The following is a 17,969-nucleotide window of genomic DNA, read 5'->3' as shown; positions in this document are numbered from 1 at the left end:
ACATTCCTGCCAACAGTGTACAAGAGTTCCCTCTTCTCCATATCCCTGCCAACACTTGTTATCATTTGTCTTTTTGATCACAGCCATTCTAACAGGTGTAGGATGATACCTCATTACGTTTTTTCAAAAAAATTTACATTTCCTTGATGATTAATGATGTTGGACATTTTTTTCATATACCTGATTGCTATTTGCATGTTTTATTTTGAGAAATGTCTATTCAAGACTTTTGCCAATTTTTAAATTGTATTGTTTACTTGCTAATGAGTTGCTTGAGTTCTTTATATATTTTACATACTAATTCCTTATCAGATGTATAGTTTGTAAATATTTTCTCCCATTTCATAAGTTGTCTTCTACCTCTGTTGATTATTTCCTTTGCTGTGCAGAAGCTTTTTAGTTGGATGTAATTCTGTTTGTCTGTTTTTGCCTTTGTTTCCTTTATTTGCTTAGAACAATGTCATGAAGCATGGCTTTATGTTTTTAGATGATCATCTTTCACTTAATGCACAATCATTATAATTTTGGCATTTTAAAAATAATTTTTTTATTAAAAAACTAATTGTTGAGCAATTATTACATACCAGGCTTTCTGCAAGTGCCAGTGATCCAGAGATAACAAGGGAATCTCCTACTCTCAAAGAGCCTGCCATCTAGTGGGAGATGCAGGAATGTAATTGAGTAGAACAGAATGAGATTAGCTGCAGAATAGCCTTGAGAACAGAACAAAGTTCTAAGAGAGCATAAAGGGGTGGCATAACTTAATTTTATCAAAAAAATTCAGGAAAACTTATACAGAGAGGAGGAGTTTACAAGTAACTATGTAGGGAGCTGTCATGGGTATTCCAGTTAAAAGAAACATGTGAGGAGGCTGGCCTCTTTTATGAAAATAAAATATGAGATTATGAAAATATGAAAAAATATTTATAAAAGAGGCTGGCCCATTGGGTTGGCTGCACATGTATGTGTTTGTTAAGGTTTGGGAGTGTGTGAGTGAATGGTGGAAGGTGAGTCTGGAAGGAAAAGCAGTATAGATCTTGAGCATTATATATGACAATGCAAGATTTGCAATTTATCCTGTAGGCAATGGAAGTTAGCAAAGAGGTTCTCAGTAGGGAAATGGCATGATTAGATTGAGGCTTTCGGGTGATCACTCTGGCAAAGCTGCAGAGAACAGACTGAGAGGAGGCCCTAGACTGGGAAACCACTTAGTCCACTGTAATTGGCCTAACATTTGAGCAGTGTGGGAAGAAAGGAGGAGACATCTCAAAGAACTACTCGAAAGGTATACTTAGTCCCATTTGGTTGAGAACGAATGACACATGGGTAGATAGCAATGAGTCTAAGATGTTCCCTGTATATCAGTATTTGGAAATCAGAAGGAAGAGAACACATTGCTCCATGCTAAGGACTAATATGAGGAGAAGCAGTTTGAAAAGAAGATGTGTCTGGTGTTCAAGGAGTGATTGTGTAGTAAGGTAGAGATCGTTAAAGAGCCAGTTGGAAGTTTAGAATGAAGTCTGGGTGAAAAATCAAATGCGATTAGTGGAAAGTCTCTTAAAGGTTAACCTATAATTTTAATGAAAACATAGGAATCTATTTTCATATTCCTAATAGCAAATGCAGAACCTTTAACTACACGTATATTTAATAAATACATTTTATAGGTACCTATGTAAAGTAAAGAGCAACCACCATACAACAAACTCAGTGGCAGAAAAGTTCCAGTGCAATCAGTATATTTAAATTCTACTGGGAGCATTGCAAATTAAAATTACATTTGGGGAGACTATATAGCAATATATAATAAGAGCTATAAAGATGATCATATCATTTTACCCAGTAATCCTACTCCTGGTTATTAAAGGGAAGTAATTCAGTATATATTAATGAAACTGACCTTATAGTTCTGATCTTTATAATAAGTTACCAGAAAATGGTTTAATGTGTATGTGTGTATATTGACTTGAAGTTGAAATATGAAGGCTAAAAAAAGGGAAGATATTTAAATTGGTGTTAAAACAGCATTTAAAATGACCACAATTATGAGAACACATGTATGCCAATACAGATTCACTGGAAAATATTAAAATGGAAACTATCAGATGGTAAGATTATAGATCATTTTATTTCCTTTTTATTTGAAATAAGTTGGTACAGCACAACTTTTCAAAAGCTTCTATAAATGTGTATGTCAAGTTGTAATAAAGCAAACATATGTATATAGACATGCTTATGCAGTTATTTTTTTCCTGGCTACCTTGGGGAGATTGGGATGAAGAAAGTGGGCAACTTGAATAAAGGTGGAGGAGAAAAATGACAGAAAAGAAAGCAAAGAATCGAGAAGCTTAGTGTGGCAGCAGCCTTTCTTCCCCTCCTGAGAGAGTCAAAGGGTGGCACCAGGGACTCATGATCCATGGCTGTGGAAGCCTCATGTCACACTGGATGTCACATGAGGTGGGATGGAACACAGTGACCACTCCACCTCATTTCCTTTACAGTTTCCGTGCCGGGCCATGGCAGTGAACAGCCTTCAGGCATGTCTACAGCGGAAGATCTGAATTCAGGCTGGTGGCAGGAGACAACACAACCACATTTTCTTCTATGCATACATTTGGTTTCATTGACAGATTAACCACAGACAAAGGGGTAAAGGCCACAAGGCGTTAGGTTAGTATGAACAGGGAAAAGGGACTTTTTTTTTTTTTTTAAAGAAAATAAAAAGCATCAGTATTGCAAAGACTTTCCATGATCCCACACCCACCTCGAAAGCCCCCTTCTCACCGCAGGAAGTGCGCTGACCATTGGAGGAATAAAAGAGGTCCTCAAAGAGCCTGATCCTCACTCTCTCCCTGCACAGCTCAGCAGGACCTCAGCCATGAGACTTCTCACCCTGGCCCTCCTTGGCATCTGCTGTCTCACTGCATACATTGTGGAAGGTAAGTCGAGAAGCTGTCTGTGAGATAAAGAACAGGGAGGCAAGGCAGGTGGGCACACATTTTGGGTTTGACTCAGGTTTTGACTGAAGCAAACTGCTTTCCCCAGGCGAGCCTTAAACTTCCCATGTGCAAAAAAGGAATGATGATTTTGACTGTAGGGGCTTCGTAAACTCCCAGAACAGGGAGAATTTGGTTAGTATCTGGGCTCCTACTTTTCCTAATTGGGTAATTTTGGGTACATTTCTTAACCACTCAGGGCCTATGCTTATTTATGTATAAACTGAATAGAATAACAGACATGATCACCTGAGATTAAGATTAAATAAATACTATGGTTTATTTATTTAATAACATCAGATTTCCTTGGAAAGAGTAATTTTTTGATTAATGTTAGCTATGGATTAGAGGTGATGATTATAAATGCATTTGTAGCTTTTGCCCATTTAATGTATTGTTTGATAAATTATCAAAATCTTTGAGAGTTCAGTTGCAATGTGGGGATGTATCAGAGGATGTATGCTCTGGAGCAAATCAATGTTTTCAATACAAAACTAAGCCCCAAATGACTGGAAGTTCAAACCTTCATGTCCAGAAAATCAATATTACCTTCAAGTACGTGGGGACTCTGTTAGTAATGCCATGAATATTACTATTTATGAGAAATTTTCTCTATTTGTAAGAGACCATACAATAATAACTACTAACAAATAGGTCAGCAACTTATACACAGTTCAATAAACCTGCAAGACACATCCAGGTAAGATTCAGCTATACTGAGCCCTCACCTGAGCATTCAGTAGATATTTCTTGAAGGATTACTTTTCCTATGACTGGAGTGAATTTGTCTACTTATTTGTGTTCTAATTGGTAGACTTAATACTTAGACTATGATATCATAACTTAATAATGGGTCCCCAAGGGCTTCCATGAATAAAGGTTGCTGTCTGGAAGTCCTTGAAATTGTGTACAAAACAAAAAAATATTGATGAAACAAAAAAGTTTGATTACTACATTAGGCCACATGTTGCTACCTGGCTGGCATTTTGCTGAGACAATGGGCATACCATCTGAGGGAGATTCAGATCTGGAGTAGGGGAAAGGAGCTCTGTTAGAGGCTGAGAAGAACTGCAGACACTGGTCTCAAATTCCCAAGTTTTCTAGCTGAAGGAGCTCTATAAGTCCCACTGGTGCTTAGCTTCTTATTTACAAAATGAGGCAAACAGTCTCTGCTTTGATTCAACTCTGCAACCTGAGTGAAGGTGATATTTTAAAGAATAAAACAGACACACAAACATTGCTGAGAATAAGGAAAAGGCTTTGTGGTTTCAAGTATAACAGGATTCCCTGAGTCTTGGGAGTCCATTTCAGATACTTCACAGAGAGAAATATTGTTTCTTAAATATGAGAGAAACAGAGAAAAGCCCAGATTTTCCTCTTTCATTGGTTGCAGAAACAATTCAGCATTAAAATATATTGGCAAAGGTTGAGGGTAGGAATGTGCAGACTGGCACTGAGAGTGAAGGAGGGGAGAAGGAATGATGAAGAAAAGCACACTGTGAACACTCTTTGTTTAGTTCCATGCTTTAAAAAATACCTTCTGATATTAGCAACACTACAGACCAATCTTGGTCATTATCAGTGGTTACTTTAGATGCTTTTAGCTGCCTATTTCTCTGGGAAGCAAAGACCAGTGTCTACAGTTAAGGAGAAAATCAGCACTTAGAAACTTTGATTAGATTTTACTCAACCCTTAACAGTATTAATTCTCCCAAGTTAGTTTTCCTTTTGCAATGTTAGATGTTCTCTAAACTCAATAGTTTAATTCCCTTGGGCCATTACTATTGGGGATGAATATTTTAGGGCTGACTTCCATTTACATATATCTTACCTTTTATCATTTATTAATTTTTTTGAAGGAGAGTGTTTATTATTTTATGTACAGAAAACTCAACAGTGTACATTTAACCCAGTTTAGTGGCAAGTTCCTCAGCCTTTGCTATTTCCAGCTTGGCAATGCGAGCCACAGATTTTGGACTCAGGACATTGCAGATCTCATCATATCCATCATTGTAATTGGTCCTGATAGCTTCCACCAGCTTAGCCAAAGCTCCTTTGTTTTCCTGGTTAACCTGTGTGAAGGCGACAGTGTGCTTCCTGTGGACTGGATGTCCCAGTTGTGCCTTACTTCCCCTTGATAATGCAGTAAGGGACCCCTTTTAGGACACAGGACAGGCAGAAAGATAACCAGCTTGATGGGGTCCACACCAGGTGCAATCACTACCAGCTGAGGCTTCTTGTTTTCCAGCAAGGTGGTGATGGTGTTAACCCCTGCTCAAAGAACGGGTGATTTCCTAGTGGGGACACCACCTTTGCCAGCAGGTTTCTTCTCAGCCTGGGCCAACAGTCTCTGCTTCTTCTCTTGCTTTGTCTCTGGTCAGTACTTGTGGATCAGCTTAAGAGGCTGAGTAGCTGTTTGGGGTCTAAGGCCTGGGTGAACTGGTTAATGGCAGAAGGTACTTTCAGCAGCTTGTAGGGGATAGCCTTCCCCACTGAATGTTACCTTGCCTAGAGTACTCTTCACACATTACTCTGTAATCTCACTTATAGTACTGTAACATGTTGCACTATTTGAAATGATCTTTTCTGTTTATCTGTCTGTTGCCTGGCAACAGAAGAAATGCTCTATGAAAACAGGGATAAAACGTCTGTCTTAATAAAACATGTGGGACACAACAGGCACTGTTGTATAAATGAATGAATGAGTGTCACTGGGACATTTATTAGCCGTCCCAAATGTCTAAGTGAAAATATACACAGAGATGGGAAAACATCTTGTTTTCATTTCAGCATGAAATTCCTGAAACAATTCTATTGATCGAGGTTTTAAATTAGTCAAATATTTACTAAGAATCTGTGATGGGCAAGAGATTCAGGATGCCTGTCAGTCATCTCTTCCCCAAAAGCAAATGGCCTTATATTCTCACAACATTCTCAGAGTAATTTAATAGGTGATTGTTCCTATGATTTTGATAATAGCTTAATTTTCATTGTCTGTTTTTTTTTTCTCACCAGGTGTAGGGAGTGAAGTCTCAGATAAGAGTACCTGTGTGAGCCTCACTACCCAGCGACTGCCAGTTAACAGAATCAAGACCTACACCATCAAGGAAGGCTCCTTGAAAGCAGTAATGTGAGTTTGCCTCCTCAGAAGTTGGGCTGGGTGGATATCTAGAGATATGGAAATACAGTATACAGAAATGCTGCCTTCCTCAGGAAAAGTAGGCCAACGCGGAGGAACAGCTCAGCTTAACTGATAACCTCTTTATTTTCCTTATCAATCATGTCTTTATGCAGCCTAACCGAATGGCGATTGTTGCAAAATTGGGCTGCCAAGTAAAGGATAGAAGTCCTCCTCTATTTAGCTTAGTGGAAGAGTCTGTTGAATACTGTGCATAGCTCTGAGGTCTGGGTTTAGAGATGGCTGGCCCGTGTCAGGGTTTCCCTGCAAGCCTCACTGGAGTTGGGGTTGTTAGGGTTGAGTTAGGCAGAGTCCCTTGATTATCGGTTGCTGTATTTCAACAAAATGAGTCAATGCACAACCTACATGGTCCCTTTCTTCTACCAGAATCTCATTTTAGAAGTAATAACTCTTTCAACACATAATTGCAAGCTTTACTCTAAAAAATGAAAATGTAAAATCAGCTTTTGTTAAAAAAAANCTTCTCACCCTGGCCCTCCTTGGCATCTGCTGTCTCACTGCATACATTGTGGAAGGTAAGTCGAGAAGCTGTCTGTGAGATAAAGAACAGGGAGGCAAGGCAGGTGGGCACACATTTTGGGTTTGACTCAGGTTTTGACTGAAGCAAACTGCTTTCCCCAGGCGAGCCTTAAACTTCCCATGTGCAAAAAAGGAATGATGATTTTGACTGTAGGGGGCTTCGTAAACTCCCAGAACAGGGAGAATTTGGTTAGTATCTGGGCTCCTACTTTTCCTAATTGGGTAATTTTGGGTACATTTCTTAACCACTCAGGGCCTATGCTTATTTATGTATAAACTGAATAGAATAACAGACATGATCACCTGAGATTAAGATTAAATAAATACTATGGTTTATTTATTTAATAACATCAGATTTCCTTGGAAAGAGTAATTTTTTGATTAATGTTAGCTATGGATTAGAGGTGATGATTATAAATGCATTTGTAGCTTTTGCCCATTTAATGTATTGTTTGATAAATTATCAAAATCTTTGAGAGTTCAGTTGCAATGTGGGGATGTATCAGAGGATGTATGCTCTGGAGCAAATCAATGTTTTCAATACAAAACTAAGCCCCAAATGACTGGAAGTTCAAACCTTCATGTCCAGAAAATCAATATTACCTTCAAGTACGTGGGGGACTCTGTTAGTAATGCCATGAATATTACTATTTATGAGAAATTTTCTCTATTTGTAAGAGACCATACAATAATAACTACTAACAAATAGGTCAGCAACTTATACACAGTTCAATAAACCTGCAAGACACATCCAGGTAAGATTCAGCTATACTGAGCCCTCACCTGAGCATTCAGTAGATATTTCTTGAAGGATTACTTTTTCCTATGACTGGAGTGAATTTGTCTACTTATTTGTGTTCTAATTGGTAGACTTAATACTTAGACTATGATATCATAACTTAATAATGGGTCCCCAAGGGCTTCCATGAATAAAGGTTGCTGTCTGGAAGTCCTTGAAATTGTGTACAAAACAAAAAAATATTGATGAAACAAAAAAGTTTGATTACTACATTAGGCCACATGTTGCTACCTGGCTGGCATTTTGCTGAGACAATGGGCATACCATCTGAGGGAGATTCAGATCTGGAGTAGGGGAAAGGAGCTCTGTTAGAGGCTGAGAAGAACTGCAGACACTGGTCTCAAATTCCCAAGTTTTCTAGCTGAAGGAGCTCTATAAGTCCCACTGGTGCTTAGCTTCTTATTTACAAAAATGAGGCAAACAGTCTCTGCTTTGATTCAACTCTGCAACCTGAGTGAAGGTGATATTTTAAAGAATAAAACAGACACACAAACATTGCTGAGAATAAGGAAAAGGCTTTGTGGTTTCAAGTATAACAGGATTCCCTGAGTCTTGGGAGTCCATTTCAGATACTTCACAGAGAGAAATATTGTTTCTTAAATATGAGAGAAACAGAGAAAAAGCCCAGATTTTTCCTCTTTCATTGGTTGCAGAAACAATTCAGCATTAAAAATATATTGGCAAAGGTTGAGGGTAGGAATGTGCAGACTGGCACTGAGAGTGAAGGAGGGGAGAAGGAATGATGAAGAAAAGCACACTGTGAACACTCTTTGTTTAGTTCCATGCTTTAAAAAATACCTTCTGATATTAGCAACACTACAGACCAATCTTGGTCATTATCAGTGGTTACTTTAGATGCTTTTTAGCTGCCTATTTCTCTGGGAAGCAAAGACCAGTGTCTACAGTTAAGGAGAAAATCAGCACTTAGAAACTTTGATTAGATTTTACTCAACCCTTAACAGTATTAATTCTCCCAAGTTAGTTTTCCTTTTGCAATGTTAGATGTTCTCTAAACTCAATAGTTTAATTCCCTTGGGCCATTACTATTGGGGATGAATATTTTAGGGCTGACTTCCATTTACATATATCTTACCTTTTATCATTTATTAATTTTTTTGAAGGAGAGTGTTTATTATTTTTATGTACAGAAAACTCAACAGTGTACATTTAACCCAGTTTAGTGGCAAGTTCCTCAGCCTTTGCTATTTCCAGCTTGGCAATGCGAGCCACAGATTTTGGACTCAGGACATTGCAGATCTCATCATATCCATCATTGTAATTGGTCCTGATAGCTTCCACCAGCTTAGCCAAAGCTCCTTTGTTTTCCTGGTTAACCTGTGTGAAGGCGACAGTGTGCTTCCTGTGGACTGGATGTCCCAGTTGTGCCTTACTTCCCCTTGATAATGCAGTAAGGGACCCCTTTTAGGACACAGGACAGGCAGAAAGATAACCAGCTTGATGGGGTCCACACCAGGTGCAATCACTACCAGCTGAGGCTTCTTGTTTTCCAGCAAGGTGGTGATGGTGTTAACCCCTGCTCAAAGAACGGGTGATTTCCTAGTGGGGACACCACCTTTGCCAGCAGGTTTCTTCTCAGCCTGGGCCAACAGTCTCTGCTTCTTCTCTTGCTTTGTCTCTGGTCAGTACTTGTGGATCAGCTTAAGAGGCTGAGTAGCTGTTTGGGGGTCTAAGGCCTGGGTGAACTGGTTAATGGCAGAAGGTACTTTCAGCAGCTTGTAGGGGATAGCCTTCCCCCACTGAATGTTACCTTGCCTAGAGTACTCTTCACACATTACTCTGTAATCTCACTTATAGTACTGTAACATGTTGCACTATTTGAAATGATCTTTTCTGTTTATCTGTCTGTTGCCTGGCAACAGAAGAAATGCTCTATGAAAACAGGGATAAAACGTCTGTCTTAATAAAACATGTGGGACACAACAGGCACTGTTGTATAAATGAATGAATGAGTGTCACTGGGACATTTATTAGCCGTCCCAAATGTCTAAGTGAAAATATACACAGAGATGGGAAAACATCTTGTTTTCATTTCAGCATGAAATTCCTGAAACAATTCTATTGATCGAGGTTTTAAATTAGTCAAATATTTACTAAGAATCTGTGATGGGCAAGAGATTCAGGATGCCTGTCAGTCATCTCTTCCCCCAAAAAGCAAATGGCCTTATATTCTCACAACATTCTCAGAGTAATTTAATAGGTGATTGTTCCTATGATTTTGATAATAGCTTAATTTTTCATTGTCTGTTTTTTTTTTCTCACCAGGTGTAGGGAGTGAAGTCTCAGATAAGAGTACCTGTGTGAGCCTCACTACCCAGCGACTGCCAGTTAACAGAATCAAGACCTACACCATCAAGGAAGGCTCCTTGAAAGCAGTAATGTGAGTTTGCCTCCTCAGAAGTTGGGCTGGGTGGATATCTAGAGATATGGAAATACAGTATACAGAAATGCTGCCTTCCTCAGGAAAAGTAGGCCAACGCGGAGGAACAGCTCAGCTTAACTGATAACCTCTTTATTTTTCCTTATCAATCATGTCTTTATGCAGCCTAACCGAATGGCGATTGTTGCAAAAATTGGGCTGCCAAGTAAAGGATAGAAGTCCTCCTCTATTTAGCTTAGTGGAAGAGTCTGTTGAATACTGTGCATAGCTCTGAGGTCTGGGTTTAGAGATGGCTGGCCCGTGTCAGGGTTTCCCTGCAAGCCTCACTGGAGTTGGGGGTTGTTAGGGTTGAGTTAGGCAGAGTCCCTTGATTATCGGTTGCTGTATTTCAACAAAATGAGTCAATGCACAACCTACATGGTCCCTTTCTTCTACCAGAATCTCATTTTTAGAAGTAATAACTCTTTCAACACATAATTGCAAGCTTTACTCTAAAAAATGAAAATGTAAAAATCAGCTTTTGTTAAAAAAAATAAGATGAGTATTTTTAAATTTGAAAAGGAAGAGGGTATGTAATAATGGAACTAGATGGCCTCAAATGTCTTTTTGTTACCACATTTGGTGACATGGATGAGAAAAGGAACCTGTGAATTATGGTGAACAAAGGGGCTGGATACTACTTGCAGATATTTCTCCTTTATGTTAAAATAGATGACAGAAGAAGGGTGCCCATTTATGACCTCATGGCTCTGAAAGACTATTTCTTGCAGTAATTTCTGCACAAGATCTCTTCAAGTCTGCTCTGATCTTAACTCTTGACCCCAAGGCTTTGAGAATGTGGCTAAATTCGTCTGTGTTTTCCCTGCATTACAGTTTTATTACCAAACGTGGCCTAAAAGTCTGTGCTGATCCACAAGCCAGGTGGGTGAAAGACATAGTCAAGAGCATGGACAGGAAATCCAACACCAGAAATAACATGATCCAGACCAAGCCAATAGGAACCCAGCAATCGACCAATACAGCTGTGACCCTGACTGGGTAGTAACCTCTGGCACACTGTCCCTCTCCAGCCAGCCAGCTCATTTCACTTCACACACTCATGGACTGAATTTATACTCACCTTTTATGAAAGTATTGCATGAATAAAATTATTCTTTTGTATTTTTACTTTTAAATGTCTTCTGTATTCACTTATATGTTCTAATTAATAAATTATTTATTATTAAGAATAGTTCCCTAGTCTATTCATTGTATGTAGGGAAAGGTAGTATATCATTTGTGTTTGATTTCTGTCCTACTTGTACCTCTCTTTGATGGTAACCGTAATGGAAGAGATTCTGGCTAGTGTTTATCAGAGGTGAAAGCTATATTGATCACTCTTAGAGTCCAGCTTGTGGTTCTTTACACATGAGTCACAAGTTACAGCTGTGACAATGGCAACAATTCGAGATTATTGTAACTTGTCTCTACACTAGAATTCTATTTATAGAATATGGGAGAAAATAATCCAGTCTTCACTGGGTTCCCATTCTGAGGGTTCACTACTCAAAAATTTGCTTCACTCAATTTTTTTTCACCTCTTTGTGTTTTATTTTGGTTTCCTATTAAAGGAATAAAATGATACAACTTGTTCCTTTTTTTGTCCCATTAGCAAAAATTAGAATTTTGGTATAAAGAAACTTTATTCAAGTAAAAATAAACGCCTTTTGAATTGGACAATAACCTCCCTACCTTATTAGGATTTCTGTAGTTGCCATTACTGTAGTTATCATACATGTTATACTTTATTGTGAATAAGCTTTTGATGCTCCAAATGCTGACCCATGCAGCATTTCTTTATGTGATCACAATTTGCAGTAAACTTTTAATTAAATGTTCATCTGGTCACTCAACACCCCAGATTCATGCTCTCTTGTATGCTAATTAAATTGCTGATTTGTTTCATGGTTAGGGTTTTACTATCCAAGCAGGTGATGATGTATACATTCTGTTCTGTCAGACTCTACATAGGAAGACCTGACCTTGTCTTGATAGCTTTAAGTGAAAAGTATTGGCTGTTGTTTAGTCCTGTGGGGACATTTAGCAATATCAAGAATTTCCAGAGGGTAGACGAAGGCAAGTTGCTCAAATTTTCTTACTTGTAGTCATATAACTAGTGAATCAGAGTGGAAACTACAAAAAAGTTGCCTCCTAGCAAACGATGTGGTCACCTATCCATGTTCATTGCTGTTTGTCTAAAATAAACTTCAGACATGGTCTTAGAGAAAGCAATCCCTTAATAAGAACAGATAACCTGCTTTATGAGGGCGGAAAAATGACAAAGTCACAAAAGATGAATGGAATGGTTTGTCTCCCAAATGTCTCCCAGTCCCTAAGGATTTATTTGGGACAATAATAATAGGATGTGTGGAAGGATATGGGCAGTGCTTGACTTTTCATTTTATAAGACTGTTCTTTTTTAAAAAAATAATAAATAGTTGTTAAAATATATAACCATAGCTATTTTCTTGATTACAAATATTGGCTCACTTAATCACACAACAGACCTCGATTAAAGACAAAACAACTGAGGCATAAAAAGGTTAGTTAACTTTCTGAAGGTCCTTTGGTCTGTGAGGGGTAGAGTTTAGATCTGAACTCATGGAAGCTTCCAGGTGTTGACAACTGTGTCATGCTGTCTTCCTCACTTCAGCAGACAATTCCCTTAGGACGAAACCATATGTAAAGAGATGATTCAGGGGTTATCCTTATTTTACCTACAGATTTCATTCATTCATTCATTCATTCATTCATTCATTCATTCATTCAATAAATGTTTACTGAAGGTTTATTATATGCTGGAAACTGAAGACACAGCAGAGTGAACAGGACAAAGTCCCTGCTTTCTCAGACCTCACATTCTGGGAAAATCTTTCTTGTTTCCCTTCCCCAGGAACTCAGCCCACCAATACATTGTTATTGCATGCCTAATGCATTCCAGATGCTTGATTGGGCACTGGAATGCAATGGGGAAACCTTCAGGTGTTTACCCTCTGGGAGTTTACATTGGGGAGACACACAAGTAAGCAAACAATTTCAATGCAGTGTAATATGTGGGATGATGGAGAAAGCAGAGGGTGTGAGCTTTGAATACACAGGAGCAAACCTATCCAGATCTTAGCATGAAGGGAGGGTAGGGATGATCTTCCCTTTGAAAATAGCCTCCATCTTGAGACCAAAAGGATGATTTAGAGTTATGCTGAAGGTTTCAGTGCATTCTAGGCAAAGAAAACAAGCAGCACAGGCAAAGGCCTGCAGGTAAGAGAAATCCTGATGAATTAAGGAAATGTAAGTAGTTTAATATGACCAAGGGACTGTGCGGGCGTTAGGAAGTGGGTACAAAAGGTGATATCAGGGAGGCAGAGCAGATATTATGAAGGGCCTTGTCTGCCAGACCAAAGAGCATGTGCTTCATTTTAAAGTCTGTGGGACATGACATGAGCTACCAGGTGGAAGACGGAATGTAGAGGACAAGATAGGAGTCAGGAAGCCAATTGAGAGGGGTCTCTGGAATTGTGACTTCTGAACTTGGCCTGGCATGGTGCAACACCTTTTACCTTTACTTCATGAGCCTTTACTGCTTAGCCAGGGAGCACATTATTTATGCATGACTGTGTGACTCACAGTGTGGCTCAGCTGTGCATGCCAAACACCTTGGGCCAGTGACTCCTTTCACCAATTTCCCTGGCTGTAGAGAGCCAGGACTTGGATAGGAGAAAATAGCATTCTTGGAAATCACTTTGTTACTTTCATTATTCATTGGCTAAGCTAAGGTTGGATCTGTGAGAACACAATTGGAGCCAACCACCCAGAGGAAGAACGAGGCTAGGTTGTATCAGTGGAGTTTCAGAGATCCACAGACCAAACCTTTTCTAATGTATTCAATGTTCTGAATATCTGTTGAGCACCTGCAGAGCACATGGGCACAGGATCTAGCCTGCTGTCCTGAAGTTCGTGACAGTCATCAAAGCCATTCTCATTTGGATGTTCCAAATGGCCCAGCTCATGGCGTGACTTCCCTTGGAGACCTTCCTGATGTCACCAGCCTAGATGAGCCCCGTCACCCCCATGTGTCTGCTCAGCCCATGGGCTCATCTCTATTACTGCCTATATCACCCTGAAATACCATTTTATTTGACTTTATTTTCTGTCTCACTTAGAAGTAGGTTAAGGACTATGAATGTGATGCCTGTGTACTTGTGCCTGGGACATCATAGCCTTCCAATACATTTTTGCAATATGTACTATCTTATACATATCTCTACTCTAACAGTTATCATAAAAAGCTATAGGAATACAGTCTTCTGTGTATTTAAGTCCACCCTGGGGAAGTTAGGAAAAGCTTCGCCAAAGAGGTGTCTTTGAACCTGAGAAAGAGCTTGCCGGGAAAAGGCAAGGGTAGGCACTCCTGCCAGAGGGGCCAAATGAATGAAAGCACAGAGGCACAGAAACTGAGGCATGTGTGGGGAAGCTGCTTGTTTCCAGGATGGGTGAGTTATAGAGCTCAGGTTTATAGAGGTTTATAGAGGAAAGGTAGTTTGAAGCCAGACTGAGAAGTCCTGAGTTCCATGACAAAGGATAGGATCTAGACAGAGGGACCCAGGTTGCAGCATGCTCAGATGAGGGACAGAGAATAATCATTTGGAGGAAAATGGTTGAGGGCAGTGGGGGCCATTAGGCAATCATTGCCTTGGTGCAGGTTGGAGGAGATGCTGGCCTAAGTCAGGTCGTGGCAGTGGAAATAGAGGTGAGGGTGGCAGTGGAAATAGAGGTGAGGATCCTAAGATAGTGCTGGACCCCCTGGTTACCCACTGATCAATGGGCATGAACCAACTAGAGGCCTGGAACCAGCTCTGAGGGTTCTAGCATGGGTGACTGGTTCAGAAACAGCACAACTACTTGGCAAGACTGAAGTCTAACTTCTGGTGAGGCTACTAATAAATCCTGAAGGAAATAACAAGCACAAGGGAGAGGGAGGTGAGGAGAAGAAAAAACCTGGAAAAGTGAAAACCTTGTTATCAGCCTTAATAGTCACGTTATTGCAACAAAAGCCCAAACTATATTTTCATTCCCTTCTTACAGACAATTCTTTTACAAGACCGAGGTAAAAATAAGCCTGAATTTCTGTGAAACTCTTTATGCCCCTTGGGGAATAGAAAAGGTACATATAAATGGAATACAGTATCCGCCGGGTGAGTCACCGGAGCTATTTTAAAAGGGATTTGTCACATGGCAGTGGGAGGCAGAGAGGAGCAGAGATGAATCTGTAATGAGAGAAAAAGAGAAATAAGGTAAAAGAGGTTTAGAGTGGAGATCAGGGGCACCCAAGCATGACTGAAAGGTGGAGTTTGATGAGGGAGGGTGAGGAAGAAGCCAAAGGGACATTTTTTTTTTTTTCTTTTTAGGGGAAGAAGTAGTGAAAATTTGGACAGACTGCTGAGGGTGGAAGAAGGCTAGAGGAATAACCTGGAGATATTATTCTGGAGGCTAGGAAGGAAATTTAGAGGAATCTCAGCTGAGAGAAAGTTCCTCCTCATCAAAATAAATTTCAAACAAATACAAGTGATGTATGTCGACTTTCTGTCACACTGTGCTGCCTAGGGTAATTGTTAAAAGACTGAATTTATAATCTGCTTCTTTCCAAAACTTGTGATTTCTTTCATCAAGGTGGAATTGCTGAACGAGATATTTGGAAAGAAGTTTCACCGTCTAGAATAAGGAAACAAAAGACCACATGGCCAGAGGTTATCTTAATTGGAGTCACCAGGTGTTGTGTGAAGGAAGAGTCACTTCCCTTTCTCTGAAGACTGGATGGAAAGTTGAAGGTTGGGTGGATGGGGAGGTAGATGAGAGAGTAGGGTACTGGAGAACTAAACCCATCATAGGCAGTGGATGAAAGAGGGAGGGGCCATCATCTAATCTCTCTCTCTCTCTTTCTCTCTGTGAGAAAGAAACTTGTGTGGTTGCCAGGAGCCTTAGCTCTGCCTGGATTGTACACTGGCTCCACCACATACCACGCAGGTGACTGTGGGGAAATTCCTTAATTTCTCAGTGCCTCAGGTTGCCTCATTTATATAATTTGAATAGTAATAATACTGTGAGGGTTATAGCACTTAAGATAGCCTGGCACATAGTACAGGCTCAGTAAATATCAACTTTTGTTTATCTTAGTCAATGGAGTAGGATGCGGTAAAATGGAGGGGGGATGGAAAAGGGAATAGATATATCAAGCATCTTCAAGAGTTTCTGGTAGCTGACAATTTACTGGTTGAGATCTCTCTTCATCATTTAGGCAAAGCTTTTTAAAACTATTTTCTGTAATTTCATATAACACATAAATCACAGAGTGGTCTTGTAATATTTATTCCATGAGAGCCTCCATAAAAAAAAAGACTCTATGGTCAAATGTGCTTAGTAAATGTTCAAAACATCCCACTCCTCTTTGACATAGCGTGTCAAAATCTTTAAGAAGTACTGTGAAATATATGCCCATTAAATCTCACCTAGCTTAGTGTTTCCTAAAGTTAATCTGAGCACAGAACCCCTTTCCATGTACTATTTATTAATATCCTGGGATCACCTTTTGAATGCACATTTTTAAAGTGTTGTTAGAGACCAAAAATGTGCTTAGATCCATCATACTGAAAGAGTAATGCTACAATTCATCAAGAGCATCAACACAATCAAAGAAAGGAATTTCCTTAGGTCCCCTCACTTCTGGTGTCTCTGTAAGCTGCTAGAGACTGGAGTCCCATTTTTGGAAATGTCTGTTGTTCTGGAGTTTGCATGCGTGCTTGTGTGTGTGAATATGGGGTGCTCACAGACTCTTTGGTCCCTGTAGAGTGTTAATTAACCAGTGCCGCCTAAAGTATCTACCTACCAGCACTCATTGAATACTGTATTAGTCCATTCTTATGCTGCTAATAAAGACATACCCGAGAATGGGTAATTTATAAAGGAAAGAGGTTCAATTGACTCACAGTTCAACATGGCTGGGGAGGCCTCAGGACATTTACAATCATGGCAGAAGGGGAAGCAAACACGTCCTTCTTCACATGGCTGCAGCAAGGAGAAGTGCTGAGCAAAAGGGGGAAAAGCCCTTTATAAAATCATCCGATCTCGTGAGAACTCACTCACTATCACAAGAACACCAGGAGAGTAACCTCCCCCATGATTACGTTACCTCCCACTGGGTCTCTCCTCTGACATGTGGGGATTATGGGAACTACAATTCAAGATGAGATTTGGGTGAGGACACAGCCAAACCATATCAAGTACCTACTCTGAATAAGATGCCATACTAAGTATTCTTGGGGCCAAACCAGAATACTTGATGGATCCTAACTTTCCTCTTTCAGTGGCTTTGCTTAGGCTCTTCTTTGCGCCTGGAAGCAACACTTTGCCTCCGCTTTCGTCCTTCTGCCATCATTAGCATCCATTTCAGATGCTACCTTCTCCAAGAAACCTTCCTTGTCCTTTGAAACAGATCTAATTTTGTGGCTTTTCTAAACCTTGAGGCCTTTCTTCTGGCCATCCATTTTATTCTCCTGAATTGCTAGATTATTGCTAAACTATCATTACCTCAAAAAAAAAAAAAAAAAAAAAAAAAAAAAAAAAAAAAAAGATCAGGAGTTCTTGGCAGCAGGAACTATGTCTTATTAATATCTATATTTCCTGTAGCATCCACAAGAGTGCTTTCCCATGGTCTGTGCTCAACACACAGTTGCTGAATTAGAACTAGTGAAAGGAACATAAGACCCAGTCCCTGCAACTTATATATTACATTGTAGTTGTGGAGATAATAGCTATGCATGAGGATATGATGACAGTGAAACTCAGAGGTCACTGGTAACTGCCTAGTAAATGGAATGGACTGAGGATGACAGTACATTTCTCTCATAATATCAGCTCTAATTGATTGGTAGTGGCTGTGGACTTTCTGTGTTGAGTGAGACCTTGACGTTACTTCCTGGCTCGGCAGGGAGTGCTGTGATCAGTTATTGATGTCTGCATTGTGCT

At 39.7% G+C, this 17,969-nt stretch overlaps 1 protein-coding gene across 1 annotated transcript in view; it reads left to right on the top strand.

The window, feature by feature from the left end:
- Positions 1-11,141, top strand: part of XCL1 (X-C motif chemokine ligand 1) — a 169,550-nt gene extending 158,409 nt beyond the window's left edge. The window contains exons 2-4 of the mRNA XM_017867554.1: positions 2,861-2,939; positions 6,012-6,126; positions 10,785-11,141. Of these exons, the coding sequence (XP_017723043.1) occupies positions 2,861-2,939; positions 6,012-6,126; positions 10,785-10,953 (363 nt within the window). The 3' untranslated portion in view covers positions 10,954-11,141. The remainder of the gene's footprint in view (positions 1-2,860; positions 2,940-6,011; positions 6,127-10,784) is intronic.
- The last annotated feature ends 6,828 nt before the right edge of the window (positions 11,142-17,969 follow it).

Source organism: Rhinopithecus bieti, unplaced genomic scaffold (assembly GCF_001698545.2).
Source record: "Rhinopithecus bieti isolate Rb0 unplaced genomic scaffold, ASM169854v2 scaffold_3763, whole genome shotgun sequence".
Taxonomy (NCBI): Eukaryota; Metazoa; Chordata; class Mammalia; order Primates; family Cercopithecidae; genus Rhinopithecus; species Rhinopithecus bieti.
This window is presented reverse-complemented; position numbering and strand designations above follow the sequence as displayed.